Source organism: Garra rufa, chromosome 8, assembly GCF_049309525.1.
Source record: "Garra rufa chromosome 8, GarRuf1.0, whole genome shotgun sequence".
NCBI lineage: Eukaryota > Metazoa > Chordata > Actinopteri > Cypriniformes > Cyprinidae > Garra > Garra rufa.
Genome location: NC_133368.1, coordinates 1,565,707 through 1,589,982, shown reverse-complemented (window position 1 = coordinate 1,589,982; position 24,276 = coordinate 1,565,707). Strand labels below are relative to the sequence as shown.

General features: G+C 39.2%; 1 protein-coding gene across 1 annotated transcript; it reads left to right on the top strand.

The window, feature by feature from the left end:
* The first annotated feature begins 651 nt into the window (after nt 1–651).
* LOC141340806 (uncharacterized) lies at nt 652–22,777 on the top strand. Its single transcript, XM_073845897.1, has 10 exons — nt 652–754; nt 6,583–6,707; nt 8,893–8,983; nt 9,233–9,339; nt 12,421–12,504; nt 12,880–12,947; nt 13,146–13,229; nt 13,308–13,362; nt 19,331–20,341; nt 22,727–22,777. The coding sequence occupies exons 1-10, from the start codon at nt 652–654 to the stop codon at nt 22,775–22,777; spliced, it is 1,779 nt and encodes a 592-aa protein (XP_073701998.1).
* The last annotated feature ends 1,499 nt before the right edge of the window (nt 22,778–24,276 follow it).

The following is a 24,276-nucleotide window of genomic DNA, read 5'->3' as shown; positions in this document are numbered from 1 at the left end:
AATTACAGCTAATAATTACACTAGATCACCCTCTGTGTAATCTGTCAAAGTGACAGACGGCCTTCAGATTTTTCCGTCATTGCAACAAAAATGACGGTAAACACGACCGATGATATATACATATACATCCGAGTCCTGATCGGGAGGTAACGTCCAATTCCGATGGAGTCTGAAACCACGCGATCGGCCCGATTTCCGATCACGTGATCACATCGGGACATCCCTAGCTCAATATCTTAAAAGCGCTCAGAATGCAGATAGAACCTTATAATTACAAGGCGATGATTTAATAAAACTTTTTGTTTTTGTGAAACCTGCATCTGAACTATAAATCATGCTTTTTACAGTACTTGTATTTATTTATTTATTTAGTGCAGGTCTTAAAAAGGTCTTTAAAAGTCTACAATTTAAGCTTAACTATCCTGCAGATATCCTGGTGTCACGTCAGAGAGATGAGGACAGGGTCCAAAATGCAGGGAAGGTGAATTTAATATAAATAAACAAACAAACAAAAGACCAACACGGCACACACACGACAGGATACAAGACACGATCTAGAACACAGACTTCAGGGAACAGACCAAACAGAAAACAGAAAACAATGCCACCACCAAGAGTGTTGGGAGAGGTGAGACTATAAAGACTGTGCTAATGGGGAACAGCTGTCGGTGTGAGGGTGTGATTGGTGTGTGTGACGAGGCAGGTGTATGTGATCAGGAGAGAAGTGCAGGAGGAAGGGAGATAGTGACCTCTGGTGGGGAAGGGAAAACACCGCAGCCCAGACCCGTGACACCTGGTCCTTCAAAAAACATTGATTGTTTATATATGTAATTGTCCCGACCTCATCTTCAGTTTACAACTGTTGTAAAACATTTGATGCACGTTGCGGTGTCTGAATCATTTATCGTGAAATATAGCCACATTTTGGAACATTTAGTTTTTGGCATTTTAAGTTAAGCATGTTTAACGGCAGACCACCTGCTGCAGTCAGAACAAGAGTAGCTGCTGCATTCACGTGCTTCTCGGATGGTTTCATTTCCCGACGATTTGTGCTTTTAATTCGAAATGTGGAATGGTCAGTAACTACAAAGATGTCTTGGATTTGTATCATCAAAGCTTTCCGACGTTCACGTGAGTTTTCTCATTCAGTAAATATTTTTTTCCGATCATTCTGACACCCCATGAATGCAGTATTTAAATTTAACTAGCGATCATGCATGTTGACAAATCAATGCTTCTTACATCCGTGTCATAGCACCACAAGACAAATATTTCAATAGACAGTTCAGGCACTTACTGTAAGTGGCACCGAAATGAGGCACCGAAAATCGCGTTCTGTTTCGGTCCGTTTCGGTACCCAACCCTACTCCTCACTGGCCTTCCCAAGAAGACCATTAGACAGCTGCAGCTCATACAGAACGCTGCTGCAAGGATTCTGACTAGAACCAGAAAATCAGAGCATATCACACCAGTCCTCAGGTCCAGTTATGTTTAGGATCGATTTTAAAGTATTTTTACTTGTTTATAAAGCACTCAATGGCCTAGGACCTAAATACATCGCAGATATGCTCACTGAATATAAACCTAACAGGCAACTCAGATCACTAGGATCGAGTCAGTTAGTAATATCAAAAGTTCACACAAAACAAGGGGAATCCGCTTTTTTATACTATGGGTTTTAATTCCTCTTATGGACAGCACTTTGAATTACCATTGTGTATGAAATGTGCTATATAAATAAACTTGCCTTGCCTTACCTTTACCAAAAAGCAAACATGAGCTACTGCGTGCATCCATGGCAGTATGCAAACAAACAAAGCTCCTTTAAAGTGGACATCTCAGTACATACGAAATCTCATAAAGCTCTTATAAAACAATGGATATTATGCACAATTAATCTTTCATAAATGTCTACACTTTGTGTGTTGTAATTCATAAGCACGCAATATTCAGCTCTGTGCAAAACTTTTGAGCAGTGAGTGGATTTTAACTTAAACACCACTGATTGGCAATGAGTTCCAGAAATCAGCAGATGGCTACATTGCTCATGCTGCAAACAAGTTTTAAATCAAAATTGCCTATTCTGCTTACTAATCATATTTATGTTGTTCTTGCTGCTTTTGTGCAATAGATGAATAACAATTTTTTGTTTTTAAGTCCCACGAATCATTTTATTTTCCCGCATCCCTCACACGCAGAAAAGTCGAACGAATGGTAGAAAAGCGGCTTCAGCGTGACACTGAACAGCCCAACACTGAACACAACGATCGTGCCGATCGTTAGGGGAGACATGGGAACCGCAACCAGAAGGACACGGAAGGAAAAGCATTTTGCAAACACACAATCGATCTGTGTCAGCTCTTTTATAGAAATTGCTCTTTTAGGAGGAAATTTGCTCTTCCAAGATTGCCGGCAAAGCACCCAGGTGTACTCTAAAAACACTAGCTGTGTTTGAAAAGGGAGAGAATGCTGCTTCATTCCATAGATACAGCGACGAGAAGATAGAGGTGAATGTTCCCACTTTCTACCAGAAAGACCCTGCATTTGTTTCCAAAGTATAGAACGAATGAGCAGATGCAATGCTGGCCTATTTATACCAGGATATCTTGGGTGTGGCCAGCTATGCAAATCTGCACAATATTATGGATTTTTGTGAGCCAAACAAGATAAATAAACTTGTGAAGACTGAAATGAAAGACCAAACCGGTTTTTGTCTTTGTCTAGTCTTTATTTCTATGAAGAGAATGATCTGGTTTACACACAGCGTGAGTCTGTGAGCAAAGAGATGAGAGGCAGGCTCACAGCTCGGTTTTTATAGTCAAAGGTATACATTTCAAGATAACAAAATTCCTCATCCATCCCCCATAGCATCACTGCTAAACCGTCAATGTCTGCCTATTCTCAAAGCTTGCTCCTTCCTGGTATACCATCCCCCTGAGACCATCAAGTCACTTAAAGAAATTCTTTCACTCATACACATTATCCCACTTCTTGTGTGTCCTGCTTACTTGTTAGAGAGATGTATGTGACTTAAATGTAATCAGATGATATTAATGTAATTAATGGGTTACATATAATATACGTAAGGAGTAGATATTCAAGATTCAAAAATATCCATTACAACAACAAAACAGTGTCATACATTTAACACAATGTCGAAGTAAATGACAGAAAGGTAACATTCATTTCTGAATTTCTTCATTCAGTTGGACAAAGTTATTTGATAGCCATTTCTTAATGTCCCAGATACAGTACAGACCAAAAGTTTGGACACAAGAATGAGAAGGTGTGTCCAAACTTTTGGTCTGTACTGTACATTCCAACAATGGTTGAATGGAATCGCCAACTTTCAACGGCAGGTCCCCTTCTTTGTGAAATATCTGTAAAGACATTGGGCGTTTATAATAAATTTGTAATGTTACATATATGTCACATTGGGCATTTATTTCACAATTGAAAAAAGTACTTTTTGTCAGTTTTATTTGCTACATAACATTTTTTTTCTTTGTATTTGCTTTTCCATAACATATTTCGAAGCCACATAACTGTGACTATTACATTTTTACAACAACTCTTTCGAAACATCAAAATTCTACCTTTTTTGGTATATGGTTGTTCATGATTTTTTTCACAACTGAAAAATGAGTGAACTAAATAAAAATAAATAACTACCTTACACTGGAGTTCAACATGTTAAACATGCACATAACATTGCAAAAATTTGTATATTGTATTGCAATAAAACTGTAAACAAGCAAACAATACAATGTTTAGTGAAGAAAAAACATGCACAGCGCAATAACGTCACAAAAATGTGTATCTTGTGCAATAAAACTGTAAATAAACAATACAACAAAAAATGCACTTATTGCAATAACATCGCAAAAATGTGTGCAATAAAATTGTAAACAAACAATATAATGCTCAGTAAAAGAAAAGTGCAAGTAGGGCAATAACATTGCAAAAATATGTATTATATGCAATAAATGATGCTTGACATATCAGCCACAATGGGAGACCTTGTGTCATTTTCCTTGTATGCACGAAAAAAGTGTTTATTCTGATCAATTGTTATCACTGTTATCTTCCCAATTTAGGGCAAATGCAAGTTTTTGAAGAAAATTCTATCCTCAGGTGAAGCAACGACGGACATCACAATTCTCATAGACATGGGGCACAATGGGATACCTTGTGTCATTTTCCGAGTATGCACAAAAAAACATGTTCATTCTGATCAAACCATTGTTATCACCTTTATCTGGTAATTTAGGGCAGATGGAAGTTTTTGAAGCAATTCCTTTCCTCAGTGAAGCATAGACGTACATCACATTTCTCACAGGCTGTGGTGGTTGCTTGTACTTTGCAGAATTTGCAACGGCCACGTGTGTCACATTTTGTGGGCCAATGTGCAACTTGGTCAGTGCGAACATCATCCGGTACTCCAACACGAACTCTCTTGGGGGGTGGTGGTGTGGGTGAAGAAGTGGGTTAAGAAGTGCCGTGAATTGTTGGCCGACCTCTTTTCGATTGTACAAGAATTAGGCTAGTGGCAACCTCTTTATGGAAGCTCCTTTGCTTCAGTGGTTTTGGACACCAAGTAGTTTGCAGTCACGGCGGTAGACCAACCATACATTAACAAGGCCCAACATGATGGTTTGCCAGAACAGGTAGAGGTACCACCTACGTGATCTCAAGTGGCATTTGTACCTTGTAAACACATGCTTCAAGGAGGTCAATTCCTCCCATGAATTTGATGTACTCTTTCACAACATGTGGCCTGTTGACCTCCACAAAAGCTCTGTCTGATTTGCTCCAGCGCTGAACTTTATCTTGAGGCTCAACTGCACAGTAGGAGGAGATCAGAGTAACAGATTTGTTGTCGTACCACCTGACCAAAACTTCCTTTTCCACCATGGTAACAACAGATCCTCTTCCTCAATTGGCAAGACTTTTGTCATCTTCAAGCTGACAACCAGCCAAACGGTTGCAAGGGAGCGTTCCTACAAAGTAAATCTGTCGTGAAAGAATCTTGACAGTCAGTGCTGGAGAGAGAACAAAATTTGGAGTTTTGGTTTGATGAAAGAGTTTCACACAGCTCAACCACAATGTCACCTCCTATGCCAAGTTGTGTTTTTTCCCAGTGCCACCTTGATAGACCACAAAATCACACAAGATTCCAGAGGAGGAGCAGCGGCCCCAAATTTTCAACCCCCAAGGGTGGGGTTTACCCTTCACAAACTGCCTTATTGGGCTGTGTGTCCCTCTGAAGGTCACCATTTGTTCATCAATAGAGTTGTGCTCCTCCGGGGTGATTGCCAGGCATTATGTACGAAACATATCAAGCCATGAACGGATCTTCCAACACTTATCCCCTGCATTTGTTTGTGACACTCGCGTCACCGTGGATCCTTATTGGTTAAAATAATGGCAATAATAACAATTTAAAAAGTAAACATAATCCATACAACACAAACAAATCACTTAAAAGCTATTCTAAAAAAAAGATGTTTTAAGAGCAGATTTGAAAACAGTAAATGATTCAGCCTGTCTGATCTCAGAAAGAAGAGAATTCCAGAATTTTGGTACACAAGAAGAAAAAGCCTGATCACCCATAGATCATAAACGAGTAGGGGGTACCACTAAAAGACCAGAATCAGAGGAACAGAGATCGTGACTTATATAAACATTCAATTATATAAATGTATAAACAGTTAACAGTTGAGTTAAATAACATGGTGCCAAACCATGCAAAGGCTTATAGGTCAGCATGAGCATTTTAAAATCAATCCAATACATTAAAAGACCTTAAAGCTATTGATGGTACTACAATCATAATGACATAGCCTAATTCTTTAACAACTGTGTTGTGCCAGTTACACATTTATTGTATAATAAATGTTTTAATACATTTATTTTATTTATACATTTAAAAAAAAAAAAACACTTAAACAATTAAAGAGAGCACAAAAATTAAACTCCACTAACACACAAAGTTATCATAAATCAACACATGAACATAAAATCATAGGTCTATGACAATATGTATAAGATCAGAAAAATATTTGATCTAGCTGACTTTGCAGCAGCCTGAGGCCATATCCACAACATGCACAGATATTTTATAAAAGTTTTTCCTTCTTCTGTTTTTAAAAAACACTGTTATCTACGATTTTTCCCTCAATAAATTCCTAATTTGCTGCTTATTAATAGTTAGTAAGGTAGTTGTTATTAGTAATTACTACTAATAAATGGCTAAAATTCTACTAATTTGCATGCTAATAAGTAACTAACAGTGTTCGGTTTTAGTTACCTGGTGCGGTGTTTGCGGTTCATAGAAAAAGCAGGGCCTGAAACTTAAAGACTTGTTAAAATCAGGTGTAATGCAGTAATGGCTAATCACTCAACTAATCACTTAATTATCTTATTAACTTTAAAGCTGCTTCAGTGATGATTTAACACTCTAGAGCGTATACTCCCATAAGAGTTTATTTCATGCTGAAGTTTTTTATTTTTGTGTGTATGGGTGTAGAGTGCCTGCACTATGCTGCTTTAAATAATAAATGTATTAAATCTTCATTAAAGGAGTGTTAACAAAACATGGATACACTATGACAGAAGAACTTGGAAGAGGAATTTCAGGAATAGCATTTCTGGTGAAGAGCAAAGAGGAAAATTCCTATGTGGTCAAGGAGATCAACTATAGAGACGTAAGTATACAGTTTGAAGTCAACTAAAATAAAATGTTTGCCACAATGACATCTTATATTTTATATTAACATGATACTTTAGATGCCATTTTGCAATTGCTAGTGGTTGTATTTTAATATACAGTCATGTGAAAAAGTTAGGACACTCTATTGAATTTCATGGTTTTCAGTGTCAGGACATAATAACAAATTATCTTGTCCTTAGCAGGTCTTAAAATTTGGAAAATAAATCCTCAGATAAATGTCATCACATGACATATCACACAGTGTCATTATTTATTTAAGAAAAATACAGCCAAGATGAAAAGGTTATGTGTGAAAAAGTTAGGAAACCCTATGAGTCAATTGCCTGTAGATCCAGTTTTAGCAGAAATAACTTGAAGTATTCATTTTGACTTCATCAGTCTCTCACATTGTTCTGGAGGAATTTTGGACCACTCTTCTTTTCAACCTTGCTCCAGTTTATTAAGGTTTGTGGGCATTTGCTTTTGCACAGCTCTCAACACAGCATTTGAGTCAGGATGAGCTCTGGACTTTGACTGGGCTTTTGCAACACCTTGATTCTTTTCTTTTCAGCCATTCTGTTGTAGATTTTCTGGTGTGCTTGGGATCATTGTCCTGTTGAATGACCCAATTTTGACCCAACTTTAGCTGTCAGACAGATGCCCTCACATTTGACTCGAGAATTTTTTGATACACAGAGGAGTTGATGGCTGACTCAATGACTGTAAGGTGCCCAGGTCCTGTGGCTACAAAACAAGCCCAAAATGATCAGCCCTCCTCCAGCATGCTTGTCTTTTGGTGTGAGGTGTTTGTGCTGATATGCTTTTTAGATTTTCATCAAACTTGGCATTATGACCAAACATCTCCACTTCGGTCTCGTCTGTTCAAAGGACATTATTCTAGAAGACTTGTTTTGTTCACATGCAAATTTGCAGACCTAAACTGTGTTGCCATGTTTTTTTTTTTGTTTTTTGTTTTTAGATAGAAGAGGCTTTCCTTTGCCAAGGCTTCTAAACATGCCATTTTTGTCCCATATTTTTATAATGGTATTGTCATGAACTTTATCCTTTAACATGTTAACGGAGGCCTGTAGAGTCTGAGGTGTAGTTCTTGGGTTGTCTGCCATTTCTCTGAGCATTACACGCTCTGATCTTGGGGTGAATTTTCTAGGACGTCCACTCCTGGACAGAGAGGTGTCTGTTTTAAATGTCTTTTACTTGTGAATAAACATCTTTACACCTCCAGAGTCAAAAGGGCTAAGAAAATCATTCTGGACCCCTCTCACCCTGCCCACTCTCTCTTTGAACTGTTGTCCTCTGGCCGACGTTACAGAGCGCTGTGCACCAAAACAGCCAGACACAAGAACAGTTTTTCCCCCAAGCCATATCCCATCTGATTCACACTTAACACACCTCAGTACTGGTCATTTGTATTAACTGACAAACCTTTTGTATATAGCACATATGCACATTCATAGTTCTGTTTATGGACATATTTTTTTCTGTATTTTTTATTACTATTGTTATTTATCATTTATTGTTTACTGTGTTTTATTACCTTAACTTTATGTATGTCTGCACTATGTTTGTACTTTCTGTATAACACAAATTCCTTGTGTGTGTGAACGCACTTGGCAATAAAGCTCTTTCTGATTCTGATTCTGATTTTGAAATTGTTTGGACATGGCCGTATTACTCTTCTCAGAATGATGGCAGCAACAAATGCTTATCTAAGATGATTGCTAATGTCTGACCTCCTTGGCATTGTGTTAACACACACCTGAAGGCTCCAGACCAGCAAACTGCCAAAGCTTATGCTTTTATAGAGGCGCTCTTGCTGATGGTCATTTAATCAAAGGTATTTGATTAGCAGTGCTTGAATGTTATTTACCCTCTTTATTCAAATGTTACCAGTAAGAGTGTCCTTACTTTGTCACACATGGCTTTTCCATTTTGGCCTTATTTTTGTTCAATAAATAATCACACGGTGCAATTTATCATGTTTTGTTGTTCATCTGAGGTTTTATTTTCCAAATTTTAAGATCAGCCAAGTACCAGATTTTTTTTATGATATCCTGATATGGAAAACCATGAAATTCAATAGGGTGCCCTAACTTTTTCACATGACTGTAAGTGTTTTGTTAGCTACACAAATAACAATGAAGGAAAATTGTTTCCCACAGACGACAGATCTGGACAAAGTAAAAGAGGAAGCTGATATCTTAAAAAGTCTGAAGCATCCATATATTCTTGATTATGAGGAATCATTTGAAGGTATGTTTGTTTCTGTTTTAGAGGGAGTCAGTGTTTTTTCACTCTGAATTTAACAACTTTTTAACAATTAACGGGGAAATGGTCTGTGTATAGAAAACGAGGGGGGGGGGGGGGGGGACTAAATATCTGATGACCATCAGATGTGAAATAAATATAAACAATATCATTAGCAAACAGAAAATCTAAAATACATTTGTTAATGTATATTTTACATTACATTATTCACTGAGTAAATATTTATTTATTCAGATGAAGGTGCTAGACGTTTATACATTGTGATGGAGTATTGCGAAGGAGGAGATCTTTACAAGAAGATGCAAACACAGGGAAGGAATGGTTTTTTTAACGAGCAACAGGTGAATGCTTTAAGTGGTCACTCTTGAAAAAGTACATTTAATAAGGCATGAGTAAATAATACGCTAGTTAACCCACAATGCTATTCTTTTAATTACAGAATAGGATTGTCTTCATAAGCGTTTTTGTTATGCTGGTTGAAAGCGTCACTTCATGATAGCAATCATTAAGTTAAGTGGTCTAAATGTATTTAGATGTTCTGTGGAAGGTGTAGGACCAAGAAATGTTTGTCCAATCAAAACGCTGAGTCAGAGCATTCTAATTGTCTTTCCTACCTGCCTGTCAACATATTATCATGATCGGGACTGTGGGTCTTCCCTCAGCCTCCCGAGGTCGCTGTTCTCCTTGCACTGCACTCCCCTGATCGTTCACATCTGTCTTGTCATTAGCACTGATTACACTCGCATCTGTTCACAATCATCTGGTCTATAAGAACTCTGACTTTTCACTCCTGTTTCATGGCTGCATTGTTTTTTGTCCTGTCTGTCTGCTGTGTTCCTGATTCCTGGCCTTGACCGTGTTCCCTGTTTTGTTCTTTTGAGTTTATGTTGGATTTTGCCGTGTTGGCTTTTGGTTTTGTTTATTTTGTATTTGTTTCATTAAATATATATCTTCCCTGCAACTGGACCCAGACCCTTTTACTATAACGTGACAGAATGCAGCCATCCCAGATGGGTCCAGCGGGGAGGATTTTTTTTGAGGCGGCGGCGTCCCCCCATTTGGGGGTAGTGACCACCCACTCTGTTCTCGACACGGCGGGGATGTCTTTTGAGGCGGCGTCGGCCGCTCGATTCGAGGAGGTGATCCACATCTACCTGGCCGAGATGGAAGCCTGTAGGGCCAAAACGGCACGACTGCGTTCCCGCTTTGCGGTGGGGGCGGATTGGCTCTTCCGTGGGAAGGCGGAAGTGTCCGTTGTCTCCGTTCCTGACGCGCAGGTGACCGCGCCCTCTGTTCCTGACGCGGCAGTGAACGCCATCTCCGTTCCTGACGAGGCGGTGTCCGCTATCTCCGTGCCTGAGGTGGCCGTGACCGTGCTCTCTGTTCCGGACGCGGCTTGTTGTCCGCTATCTCCGTGCCTGACGCGGCGGTGTCTGCTATCTCTGTGCCTGACGCGCCGGAGACCAAGACCTCTGTTCCTGACGCGGAGGCGACTGCGCTCTCTATTCCTGACGCGGAGGCGACCGCTGTTTCTGTTCCTGACGCGGCCCTCACCGCGCTTTCTGTTCCTGACGCGGAGGCGACTGCGCTTTCTGTTCCGGACGTGGAGGCGACCGCTGTTTCTGTTCCTGACGCGGAGGCGGCCGCTGTTTCTGTTCCTGACGCGGCCCTCACCGCGCTTTCTGTTCCTGACGCGGAGGCGACTGCGCTCTCTGTTCCGGACACGGAGGCGACTGCGCTCTCTGTTCCTGACGCGGAAGTGACCGCTGTCTCTATTCCTGATGCGACACTGACTTCCGTCTCTGTTCCTGACACGGACGTGACCGCTATCTTTGTGCCTGACGCGCCGGAGACCGCTATCTCTGTTCCTGACGCGGAGGCGGGGCCGGCTCGCGTTCCTCGGGTGGCGAGGCCGGTCCATGGGACTCCGCTGCACGGGCCTGGCCTGCCATCCCTCCCCCTGAGTTGCCTTTCTTCCGTTCCTCCTCCCTCCAGACTTTGGGAACGTCTGGGAGCCGTTCCGTATGGAGGGGGTACTGTCATGATCGGGGCTGTGGGTCTTCCCTCAGCCTTCCGAGGTCGCTGTTCCCCTTGCACTGCACTCCCCTGATCGTTCACATCTGTCTTGTCATTAGCACTGATTTCACTCCCATCTGTTCACAATCATCTGGTCTATAAGAACTCTCACTTTTCACTCCTGTTTCAGTGCTGTATTGTCTTTTGTCCTGTCTGTCTGCTGTGTTCCTGATTCCTGGCCTTGACCGTGTTCCCTGTTTTGTTCTTTTGAGTTTATGTTGGATTTTGCCGTGTTGGCTTTTGGTTTTGTTTATTTTGTATTTGTTTCATTAAATATATATCTTCCATGCAACTGGACCCAGACCCTTTTACTATAACGTGACACATATGTATTAGCATACCTCTGCACACCCTGTTCGCGCAGACTGGATCCATCATCAGCGTGTTCGCTCATGCTGTGCAGACAGCCTGAGAATGGCAGACAAATCAACCTGAACTGTACTGTGAAGTGTTCTGTGGGATTAAATTTAAGAATCTGTCTTAGATTTACAGATCCTTCATCCTGATGTAACATCATATGAAAGGTGATCTACATTGTACTGGGCATTTAATGTGAGCACAGTGGCATCTGTTTACTAATCAGATTTAATATAGTTCCTAGTGAGGGATTTCTGCTGGTCTCTGATCTTTCTACTGAAAGTTAGCTAAATATGAATTGTTACATGTCTTTTGTTTTCATGGCCAGGTAGTTAAACTTAAACCATTTGGGTACTTTTATTTTTGGGGAGTAAGTTTGCTGAAACTCACAGTCGGGGGTTGACTTCCTGTATTGTCTTTAGATGTTTTGATTAAGTGATCACTTTTGAGGGCTGTATAAGGCCAACACGTTTAAGGACTGCCCACTGAATGCCTATAAAATAAATGCATCACTTCCATAATTTGATTTAGATGACTGCAGCGCATTCTCTATAAAGAACTCTGAAGTGCTGAAGATACCCAAGAGTCTCCTGGCCTTCACTTCTTCGATTCCGATAACCAGCTCAATAGAAGAGAGCTATGTGCATGAACTGTGTTTAAATTGACATGCGCCCTACCTACACACAGCGATCTTTTCTCCCTACTCCCTGAGCAGTGGAAATCTGTTGAAGATTTGGAAACGTTTTTCAATTTGGAACCTTCATTCACAGATTCATGCTGCGCAGCATCTTTAAACACATATGAAACTTACTAGAGTGTGTAAAGACATCCCCTACTGCACTTTTAAAACTGACAAAACAAACATTTAATTTAAGAAAAATCTAAATGCATGTATTACTTTTAGAAGAATTTTAGCTAAATATTAATTTGTAACATTTTGTCTATTTACTACAATACTACAATCCTTCAAATCAACATATCTTCCCTAGATCCTTGACTGGATGATCCAGATTTGTCTGGTCCTACAACATCTCCATGAGAAGAGAGTTCTTCACAGAGATATAAAGCCTCAGGTAGACACTTAAAGAGCTGAATCTCCAGTAAAACACACAACAAAAACACCAGTGTTAAATTAACACTCCTGGGAGTTTGAGTCCACATTCAAGTGTGTTAAGGTGTTAAAATAAGAGTGTTAAATGAACACTGAAGCATTAAAGTTAATGAGATAATTAAGTAATTAATTGATTGATGATTGAGCATTACTGAAAAACAAATAAAAAAAACAGCCTTTAAAAATTTGGATTGTAATTGAAATGTATTGACACAATAACAAACAGGAACACAATGATCAAAGTGCCAAAAAGGCTACATAAGTTCTATTAAAGCTCAATAAGTGAAGTGAGGCCAAGTTACATTTTCTTTTTCTTTTTTTCTCTCTCTCATTCTAGAATGTTTTTCAGACTGAGGATGGCTATATTAATTTGGGAGATTTTGGATGCTCAAAAGTATTGAAACGGTGAGAAAGTATGATTTTTATCATGGCTTGTCTGGCTCCAGTGTTAAATTAACTCTCCTGGGAGTTTATTTGAGTCCACTCTCAAGAGTCAAATCATATTTGAGATTGGATTCAAACTTTTAATTGAACACTGGAATTTTTGCTGTGTAGAATTTTTTTTTTTTGCATTTTTCTTGACATTTTCACTTTTTTTTTCAGAGGTCTCATGTATGCACGATCAGTTGTTGGTACAGACCTGTATGTTAGCCCAGATGTGCGTGCAGGAAGATATAATATCAAAAGGTAAACCTTTTGTATTATAAATGTTGTCCAACAACAAATTAATTTCTTACAAGCAACTAACAGCTATGTTCTGACTAGTGACATTTGGTCATTGGGATGGTTGCTCTATGATCTCTGCATGCTGCATGTGTGGGTAAGTATATTTTTTCTTATGTGTACGAACACCATTATGTCCACGGTGTGTGTGTGTGTGTGTGTGTGTGTGTGTGTGTTTTTGTGTGTGTGTGTGTGTGTGTGTGTGTGTGTGTGTGTTGTGTGTGTGTGTGTGTGTGTGTGTGTGTGTGTGTGTGTGTGTGTGTGTGTGTGTGTGTGTGTGTGTGTGTGTGTGTGTGAACAACCAGCCTATAATGGTAAAATTCCACCCACTGCTTTTTTTTAATAATCCCCATAAATCATAATGTCTCTATAACAAACGATTTCAGATTTCTCCCTATATTGATTCTAAAGATTTTATTGGTTGTGTCAATCACAGTGTTAATTTCCTACACTATGCTACAAAAATGCACGTAAACCTACCCCACACCTGACCCTAACCTTAACCAGTAAAATTGAATGCACAGAGGGATAGGTACTGAGCAGCATGGTTAATAAACTGACAGTTAATAAGATTATGCGATATGAGATAGCTGGGTCATCCCCAACCAGACCTCACCGGACAATAGGACCTTTTTAGTTGCACCCAGTTTCACTACCCCTTCATGCAAATTTCGAGCCCAGGAATGCCCCTGTTGCTTAAAACAAAACAAATAAGAGTGAAACCTTTCCCCTGTGCGGGGACGGCTCGTGGGTGATTCCGATTTATATCATTAACAGAGGTTTAAACTCCAGTCTGAACACCACTGGCCACAAGCTTTGGGGATCTGCTCTCACTGGTCATATGTATATAGCATATTTTATTTTAGATCAACTAAAAACGCTTAATTTATAAAGTTATATTTTGAAATGTAAGTCAATAACAATTGGCTGAAGCCAGAGCCAATGTTGAAAGTCTTTGTGTGACGAGACCCGCCCCATTTTGGAGATTCTGCCCATTTTTAGAGTTCTCCGGTCTGCAGTTATATATACTTGGCTGATACAGGGACAGACAACATCGGTCCTGGAGTGCATTCAGTGCAATTGTCCTGTCTAGTTTAGCTCCCTTCCTAGACAAACACACCTGACCATCTTCAAGAGTACTAAGGAAGATGAATTAGGTCAGGGCTGAAACCTACTGAACAGTAGCACTCAGGATAGGGCTCATGATAATAATGCCTCAGCTACAATCATAGGCTACAAAGGTAAGATCAAGAAAGAAAGGAGAACATTTTGTAGTAGTGAATGGAGGTAGGCAGGGGAAGAGCCGGTGGCTGTCCTATATGCCAGTATCAGTGTCTTGAATTTGATGCGAGCTGCAACCAGTAGCCAGTGCAAGGATATAAAGAGAGGTATGACATGGGTCCTTTTGGGCTCATTGAAGAACAGTCGTGCTGCCCCATTCTGAATCATTTGAAGAGGTCGGATTGTGCATGTTGGTAGACCAGCCAAAAGAGCATTGCAGTAGTCCAGCCTGGAAATCACCAGGGCCTGGATGAGGAGTTGTGCAGCATCCTCCGTTAGAAAGGATCTGATCTTTCTGATGTTGTGCAATGCAAACCTGCAAGATCGTGCAGTTTTAGCTATGTGGGCTTTAAAAGTCAATTGGTCATCAAAGATAACAGCAAGATTTCTGGCTGAAGTCGATGGGGTAATTGTTGATGGGCCTAACTGGATGGTGAAGTCATGTTGTAGAGTTGGAGTGGCAGGAAAGACAAGAAACTCAGTCTTTGCCAGATTGAGTTGTAGGTGGTGTTCCTTCATCCATGCCGAGATATCCGCCAGGCAGCCTGAGATCCGAGCAGCTACAGATGGATCATCTGGTTTAAATGAAAGATAGAGCTGTGTGTCATCAGCATAGCAATGGTAGGAGAAGCCATGTGCCTGTATGATGGGACCCAGTGAGGTAGTGTATATGGAGAAGAGGAGGGGTCCAAGAACTGATCTCTGAGGAACCCCAGTGACCAGTTGATGAGTTTTGGATACCTCTCCTCCACAGGCCACCCTGAAAGACCTACCAGTGAGGTAAGGTTTAAACCAGCGAAGTGGAGTCCCTGTGATGCCCAATGATAAGAGGGTAGACAGAAGGATCTGACGATTCACAGTGTCAAAAGCTGCAGATAGGTCCAGCAAAATGAGTACTAATGATTTGGAATCAGCTTTTGCAGTCTGCAAGGCTTCAGTGACAGACAGTAGCGTAATCGCAGTTGAATAGCCACTCCTGAAACCTAACTGGTTAGCATCCAGTATGTTGTTCTGTGAGAGAAATAAGGATAGCTGGTTGAAAACAGCTCGTTCCAGTGTTTTTGCTATGAATGGAAGGAGAGAGAGAGGTCTGTAGTTATCTATAAGTGAAGTGTTAAGTGTAGGTTTTTTTGAGCAGTGGGGTTACCCGGGCCTGCTTAAATGTAGTGGGGAAAGTGCCTGTGAGAAGAGATGTGTTAATGATGTGTGTGAGTGCTGGTAGGATTGTAGGAGAGATCGCTTGGAGAAGGTGTGAGGGGATAGGATCTAAAGAACATGTCGTTGGATGGCCTTGTGGTCTTGTCTGTAAAGAAGTCTGTTATAGAAGTGGTTGGAGGAGGTGGAGGGGGACAGAGCAGTGAATTAAATGTTTTGAAGAGGTTGCGTGTGTCCGGAGCATTGTTGATCTTGTTGTGGAAGTATGAGGATTTGGCATTGTGGACTTGAGTAGAGAAAGATGAAAGCAGAAATTGATACCTACTCAAGTCAGACGGATTCTTAGATTTGTGCCATTTTCTCTCGGCTGCCCTAAGTTTGGACAGATGCTCATAAATGACATTGGATAACCAAGGGTTTGAAGGAGCAGCACGTGCTGGCTTGGAGGAGAGAGGGCATAAATTGTCTAGACAAGAAGTAAGAGTTGAGCATAAGGTGTCGGTTGCTGCATTAGTATCCAAGGATGAGAAGTGGATTGGAGAGGGCAGAGAGGAGGATACTAAGGAAGAAAGGTGGGAGGGTGAAAGAGAGCGTAGGTTTTGTCTAAAGGTAACAGTAGAGGGGTTGAAGGCACACAAGTAGCAAGATGTAAGTTAAATGTAATGAAGAAGTGGTCAGATATGTGTAGGGGTTTGACCGAGATGTTGTCTGTAATACAATTGCGTGTGTAAATGAGGTCAAGTTGGTTGCCAGATTTGTGAGTGCATGTAGTGACAATGCGTTTAAGATCAAATGAAGCTAGGAGTGAATGGAAGTCTGCAGCATAAGGCTTGTCAAGGTGAACGTTAAAGTCACTAAAAACTAGAAGAGGACTGCCGTCCTCTGGCGGTAAATTACCACAAAATGGAGTTTTATAAGAGATGTTACAGTGATTGTATGAGATTCAAATGAGTTATAATTGCATAGAGGAGAATCGGTTGAGTATTTCCAGTTGTCAGAAATGAGCAATCCAGTACCCCCACACCCTCCCAGTGTGACAAGGGGTGTGAGAGAAAGAGAAGTTATTAGATATAGCAGCTGGAGTTGGAGCTGTAGTAGGGCTGGACAATATATCGAACGATATTGTGAGATGCGTTTAGTCAATGAAGCCGGTACTTTGATTAGTAGTAAATCTCCATCACGTGCGTTCCGCTCAGGTTCCGCTGGAGCGGCAATTAATACACAGAGACGTATATCTCTTACAAGCTACGCCATATCGCGCTCAATATCGCATTCGATATTAATTCAATAAGTGCAATCAAAACTACAAATTAAAACGAAACACTGGCAAGACAAATACACAAACGAATAACTGCTTTCTAGCAGCAACAAAATGTAAATAGAAAAATAAATAAATGAATAGAAACGAACGAGTGCTTTCTAGCAGCAACTAAATGTAAATAGAAACAAATAAATAAATAAATAGAAACGAACAAGTGCTTTCTAGCAGCAACTAAATGTAACAATTGCCTGTTGAAAATAAAGTATTTGAGTAGAAACTTACCTGCTGTCGTTTCTGTCTGCACCTAAGGTACTGAAGTCACTTATCCCCACTTATATACAGTGAGGGAAAAATTATTTGATCCCCTGCTGATTTTGTATGCCCACTGACAAAAAAAGATCAGTCTATAATTTTAATGGTAGTTTTATTTGAACAGTGAGAGACACAATAACATCAACAAAAAATAAATCCAGGAAAACACATTTCAAAAAAGTTATAAATTGATTTGCATTTTAATGAGTGAAATAAGAATTTGATCCCCTATCACTAAGCAAGATTTCTGACATGATTGACATGGAAATGTAGTGATCACACCATAAATGCATATAAATTAAGTCTACTGTGTTTCACAGTCAACACGTGGCTTATTGGCTAGGTTTAAAACTAGGAAAAGTGCACTTTTAAATAAGGCAACATAATAGATGCACCTGTGGAGGTAGAAACGAAAAGTTCTTTAAGGGATTGTTTTTAATTCAGATTTAATGTGAAAAAGGCACAAGAGCAGACTCTCAGTTTCTGTCTGTGGTTTTAATTTAAAATATTTGTGATAGCCCAATTTCTATATGAAAAAGAAGCTATTCCTATTGTGTTTAAATGTGTTGCAACTTGCTTGAACAAAACTTAATATACAAATCTAGAAGTCAAGTGCATTGAATAATACGTTATTTATATTTATTGAGTTTAAACGTGAATATATCTATGAATGATTACTGTTATAAAAGAGGATCACAATGCTGAAAAAAGCACGTTTGGATTTGAAATCAAAACTATGGATAAATGTTGTGTTTGTGGTAAACAAGCAAAGAGAAAGATGGTCATGTGGTGTTACTTATGTTTTTACAAAATCATTATTTGCTCAGTTAATCAGTTAATTATCTCAATACCTTTAACTCAGCTTCAGAGTTCATTTAACACTCTTATTTTAACACCTTAACACTCTTGAGTGTGGTATCTCATGTACTCCCAAGACTGGAATAATGATGCTCAAAATTCAGCTTTGATCACAGGAATAGATTACATTTTAACATATGTTCAAATAGGAAGCAGTTATTCTAAATAGTAAATATATTTCACAATATTACTGATTTTGCTGTGCTTTGGATCAAATATTCAGGCTTGGTGGACAGAAGATTAGTGTTTAAAAAATATTAAAAATCGTAATGTCCAAAAACGTATGACTGGTAGTATACACACACAGACATACAATTTGTTATTTTATTCATATTTAATATATTATTAATATATTTATACTTTATTAATAGTATAATATTACTATTAATTATAAAATATAGAAAAGAACAGTGGTATACTATGATAGTGCAATGTATATTGTACTATTAGCCTACATCTTACCTTATATGTCATAAAATATACTCTTACTGTACTGTGTTTTTTTTTTCACCAAATCACAAATATTCTACTGCTGTAACTACACATTTTACTGGATTGATTATGGATTATTTTATAGTTATTGATACAAGCTGTGATATTAATGTTGCCCACTAGAGGGAGGCACATGATAATCTTTTTAGTCCAACACTTAACCAACAATAAAACACTCTTCAAGTTGACAGACACAATTAAATATAATGTTTCCTTTCTTACCGTGGTCTTGTCCTGACCAGTGTGACAGACTCGTTGGCGTATTGCAGCAATGGTCCACAGCTACGTATTAAATGTCTATGGTTAAAATTTAAGCATATTGTAATTAAATTGTTTGATTAAATACAAAATCTGGGCTTATAGTACCACACTAAAGACCTTGATTACCTGGATCAGGTGTGTTGGAGCAAAACTGTGCAGAGCTGTGGCCCTCCAGGAATAGAGTTTGAGACAAATGCCCTTATATAAAGTGCATCAAATGCTCAATGTAACTGGCCCCTAAGATCCACCATCCTGCAGAGTTTAGCTCAATCCTTATCAAACACACCTGATCAACCTTATCTAGGTCTTCACGATTATGAGAAGGCTGCAGATAAGAGAGTTTAATTATATTTTGTACAAAACACTGCAGGACAGTAGATCTTGAGGGCCAAGGTGCCTTTCATGAACTGCAGGTTGACCAGATTTTAATTTTTTTGTCCCAAAGTCAGATACCACTGAGCGCTACTGTCTATATGCTAACAGCTTGAGAGGAAATCTTCCAACCATCTCAGAGAGATACTCAAAGGAACTGAGGGAACTAATCAGACAAATGCTCAGCCTTGTCCCTGAAGACAGACCTTCACCTGAAGAGATTCTAGCAAAACCATTCCTGAGGAATATGGTAGACAGGAACAAGACAGTTCCCGAAGCACTTGAACGGAGATTCATGGAGGCCACTGCAATCTTTGAGGGGACCTACAGAGACTTTGAGGAATTTCTTTGTGAATGGGAAAATATAGCAAATTCACTAGAGAAGACGCACCGTAAATGCACTATAGGCAGTCTGACAGGGTCAGTGATCGGAGCAGCTGGAGGAATCACAGCACTTGTTGGTGCAATTCTGATACCGTTCACATTCGGAGCATCTCTGATTGTAACAGGTGTTGGTATTGGAGTTGGAATGGCAGGTGGTGCAACAAGTGCTACCTCAAATATTGTCAATTTAGTGAAACAAAAATCACTCTGTCAGAGCATTGAAAAACTTTTGGAGAAGCATCAAAGGGTATGTGAACTGATTCTCAGTTTACCCAAAATACTGAGGTTGCTGAGAAGAATCCAAAAGTTCAGATATTTCTTTACATCCTCAAGGTTTTACTATAAAAATCTATCATGGCTGGTAGACAGAAATACCTTTATAATACTTCATGCTTTATTTTTGTTTGGAAATGTTAGCAGAGCTGGTGTTCAGGCAGGTGTTCAGGCTGGCAGAGCAGCACGAGTTGCAGCAGTAACAGCAGAAGCAGCAGCCGCAGCATCAGGTGCGTTAAGTGCACTTTTTCTCCTACTTGATGCCGCATTCATAGCGATAGATTCTCGAGAGATTCACCACATGAATCAGGGGAGAGTAGATGACCCAGAAAAGGTATCTTCCAGTGTACTCAAATCCATTGCACAGATGAGGAAAACACATCAGGAACTTTGCAATGTATTTAGGGAAATTAAAGAAACAAGAGAAGCAATAACAAATAGAATCTAAACATACTTGCGTACATGAGGCATTTCGCACTGTTCTACAGCATATAAGACGGCGTTTCCCTATACGTGGTAGGTTTGTTAAGGATTTATTTTTTCTTTGTTTTATGTTTTAATGATTTAGTAAATAAATGAAAGATGCCTAACTCAAAACTGAATCTGAAGAATTCCAAGGAGCTAACGAAAAGTTTTAAATAATTATATCTGTATTACTCAACTGAATTGTTCATTTTTATTGCATTAATCATGACGCAGTGGGCATATTTACTACTTATTTACCATGTTTGCTACTGGCTCAGATGATTCAAATGTAAGTGAATAATCAAAGAAGAATATACAGCAAAAAAAAAAAGACCTAGTTTTTGCAAATAATTAACAGAATAGCTTAATCAGCAATGTACTTCAGATGAGATGTTACACAAGTCTAATTTTAAATAATTATGCAGTGAAGAATCAAGACTCTTGAAATCAAACATTGTTTTATTTTCCTAAGCTTTATATTGGTTCAATTTTGTAATTGTTTATAATCACTTTAATGTGGTGTAATATATTGTTTAGTCACTGGTAGTTATTTAATGTATACCATTTGTTCAAATATTCATTCAATCATTTATCCATTTATTCATATATTAATGTACTCATTTTATTATTCATTCATGTCATTTGTTATTATATTTTATTTTCTTGCTATTGCAATGCTTGCTATTGTTATTTAATCTAATGGTTGTGTGGTTTTAAGGGATGTTTGTCTTCACGAGTGGGAGATAAGGGGATGTCTCCAAGGTTGTCATTGTCACAAGATGATGTTGTGAAGCAGTAATTTTTTAAAAAGCAAGTTTGTCCCCTTGGTATAATAACACTTGCTGGAATTGTATCGATCAGACAAAGCCTAAGCATTGATTTGTGTAATATCTATAAAGCCTGACCATGTCTGAGCATTGAAATATATGCAACTTTGAACAATAAAATTATTATCACTTTGTGTCCTACTTCTACTCTCTTCTCTGGTTTTCTCAAGCAGCTCTCAGACTGGGCTCGTTCTTTTTACATCGCATCCGAGATCAAATGACATGATCGCACCTGTTGTTGATCATTAGTCTGGCTGGATTGAGTTATCTGCTGGTTTAAAAGGGGCTATGTATCGGTACTCAAAACCCAAGATCAGCAATGCAGCAATTGGCTGGCAGCAAGACAGCAACATAATGACATCATATAATTAAAATAGACACTTGATGAACAAATTTACACATTTTTAAACTTCTATAAGGAAACAGCCAAGCAAGCAAAACTACATAAATGTTCTAATATATTTTACATGATTCCCAATTATTTAAGTTGTTCTGTGACAGAATTAATTAAAGTGTCTTAAAGATGTAGTTCACTTTCAGAACCAGAATTTGCAGATAATGTACTCACCCACTTGTCATCCAAGATGTCCATGTCTTTCTTTCTTCAGTTGTAAAGGCATGGTGTTTTTTGAGAAAAACATTTCAGGGTTTCTCTCCAACCCAATGACTACTATGGTGCCCCTGAGTTTGAACTTCCAAAATGCAGTTTAAATGCTGTTTTCAAGGGCTCTAAATTTACAACATTTACAACTTATATACTTTAATCTCAAACGCTCGTATTGCCAAGCTAGACAAGACGAGCATTTGAGTTTAAAAAGTATATAAATTGCTTCTTTTTTTTTTTTTTTTTTTTTTTTTTAGAAAATAACCCATCATTTTGCTGGATAGGACCCCTTTTTCCTTGGCTATGATCATTTAGAGCCATTTAAAGCTGCATTTTGGAAGTTCAAACTCGGGGGCACCATAGAAGTTCATTATATGGAGAGAAATCCTGAAATGTTTTCCTCAAAAAACAATTTTCTTACGACTGAAGGAAGAAAGACATGAACACCTGGGATGACAAGGGGATGAGGACATTATCTGTACATTATTGTTCTGAAAGTGAACTACTCCTTTAAGGGTCAAGATCACGTTACCTGCATCTCATGTGTGTAGTGTATAGATTGTAGTGGCATCTAGCGGTGAGGTTGCGAATTCCTCCGCTCACCCCTTCCTTTAGAGAAGCTACAGTGGCTGACACAGCATTAAGATCTGTATCAGCATCTGTAAAGCAGTTTGTCTGTTTAGGGCTACAGTAGAAACATAACAGCAACTTCCATGTAAGGGAACCTGTGATGTATGCAGATATAAACTGATAACGGAGTTAGCAACAAATGAAGAACAGGCCCAAGGTTTTACTGGCTTTGGACACCAGACACTAAGAATGTATTTGACATGACAAGGTTTGGCGTCTGTGGTCGAGTCTGAGATTTGATGTGGAGATCCATCTAATATTTCGTGAAGGGTGTAACTGCAGCCAGGAGATCTCCAAATGGTGGTGGGAACTCCAAACCATGGCTTCCTCCTACTGACAGACAGGCACATGACAGCATTTGCAATTTCCCCCAATCCGCTTCAGCACAAACTCCGCACCACAGCTGATTCTAAAGATTGTATTGGTTGTGTCAATTACAGTGTTGATTTCCTACACTATGTTACAAAAAGGTTAACCCAGCTAACAATTTTTGGTTCCCGGAACGTTCCCTGAAAGTTCTCTGAAGGTTCCCTAAACGTTCTCCTAACCTCTTCACTCCGATACCGCTTCTGTACGTCAGCAATCCCGCGTCCCGGAGTAAGCAGCATGGACCTAAACTTAACCAGTGAAAGTGACGGTGGGATTGGGATTGGCACTGAACAGCGTGGTAAATAAATTTGCATTTCAGGAGATAAACAGTTAAGTTAAGATTATGCGATATGAGATCGCCAAGCCGTTTTGAAACTCCCCGTCTGGAACTCACCATACAATGGGACCTTTTTAGTTGCACCCACCCTCACTACCCCCTCCTACCCAGTGAATTTCACGTCCCGCGGCACCCCTGTTGCTTAAAACAAAGCGATAGAGTAAAACCTTTCTGGGAAGGCTCGCGGGTGATTCCTGTTTATCATTTGGAAGAGGATCAATCTCCAGTCTGAACACCACTGGCCACGAACTTTGGGGCTCTGCTCTCACTGAGAATATTTATGTATATAGCATATTTTATTTCAGTTTATATCCAATAGAAACAATGTTTAATTTATAAAGTTTTATTTACAATAATTTAATTTTACAATTATTTACAATAACAATTGGCTGAAGTCAGAGCCAATTGTGAAAGTCTTTGCGTGACGAGACCCACCCCATTTTGGAGGTTCTACCCACTTTTGGAGTTCAAGCCACATTTTGGAGATCTCCGGCCTACAGTTATACCTACTTGAATATTTCAGCACAATCTAACTTATTCATCATTTTGACCACTAAATGGCCTCAATGTATACAGTGCTAAAAATCTTGAATGATTATCATTTTACATGACATTTGAATCAGAATCAGAAAGAGCTTTATTGCCAAGTATGCTTGCGCATACAAGGAATTTGTTTCAGTGTTATTAGCTTCCAGTACACAGAGACAACAACGCAAAGACAATAAAAATAAGAGATTAAGAAAAATACACATATGTAAGCATAAATAGACAAAAAATAAAAATAGAAAATAATTATAATTTGTAAAAAAAATAAATTGACAAATTAATATTTGGTATGTACAGTTGTGCTATAGGTGGTAGCAATAGATCAGATTATTCCACACATTATTATTGCACAATGGGAGGAACATTTTAACTGTTCACAAGGTGGATTGCCTAGGGGATAAAACTGTTCATGCGTCTGGTAGTCCAGATAATTGGGGCTCTGTAGCGCCGGCCGGATGGTAAGAGTTCAAAGAGGGGATGGCTTGGATGTGAGGGGTCCAGAGGGATTTTCCTATTCTTATACATGCATCATGTAAAGTTTTATTTTATTTACAAGCTGTTTTTCAGCAACAGTGTGGAGCGAA

What these genes read in the sequence shown, in the direction of transcription:
- LOC141340806 (XM_073845897.1), top strand. Translation starts at nt 652, where the DNA reads ATGGGGAACAGCTGTCGGTGTGAGGGTGTGATTGGTGTGTGTGACGAG. An exon ending in AGGAGATCAACTATAGAGAC is followed by an intron (nt 6,708 to 8,892) that starts GTAAGTATACAG and finishes TGTTTCCCACAG; the next exon opens with ACGACAGATCTGGACAAAGT. An exon ending in TTATGAGGAATCATTTGAAG is followed by an intron (nt 8,984 to 9,232) that starts GTATGTTTGTTT and finishes TTATTTATTCAG; the next exon opens with ATGAAGGTGCTAGACGTTTA.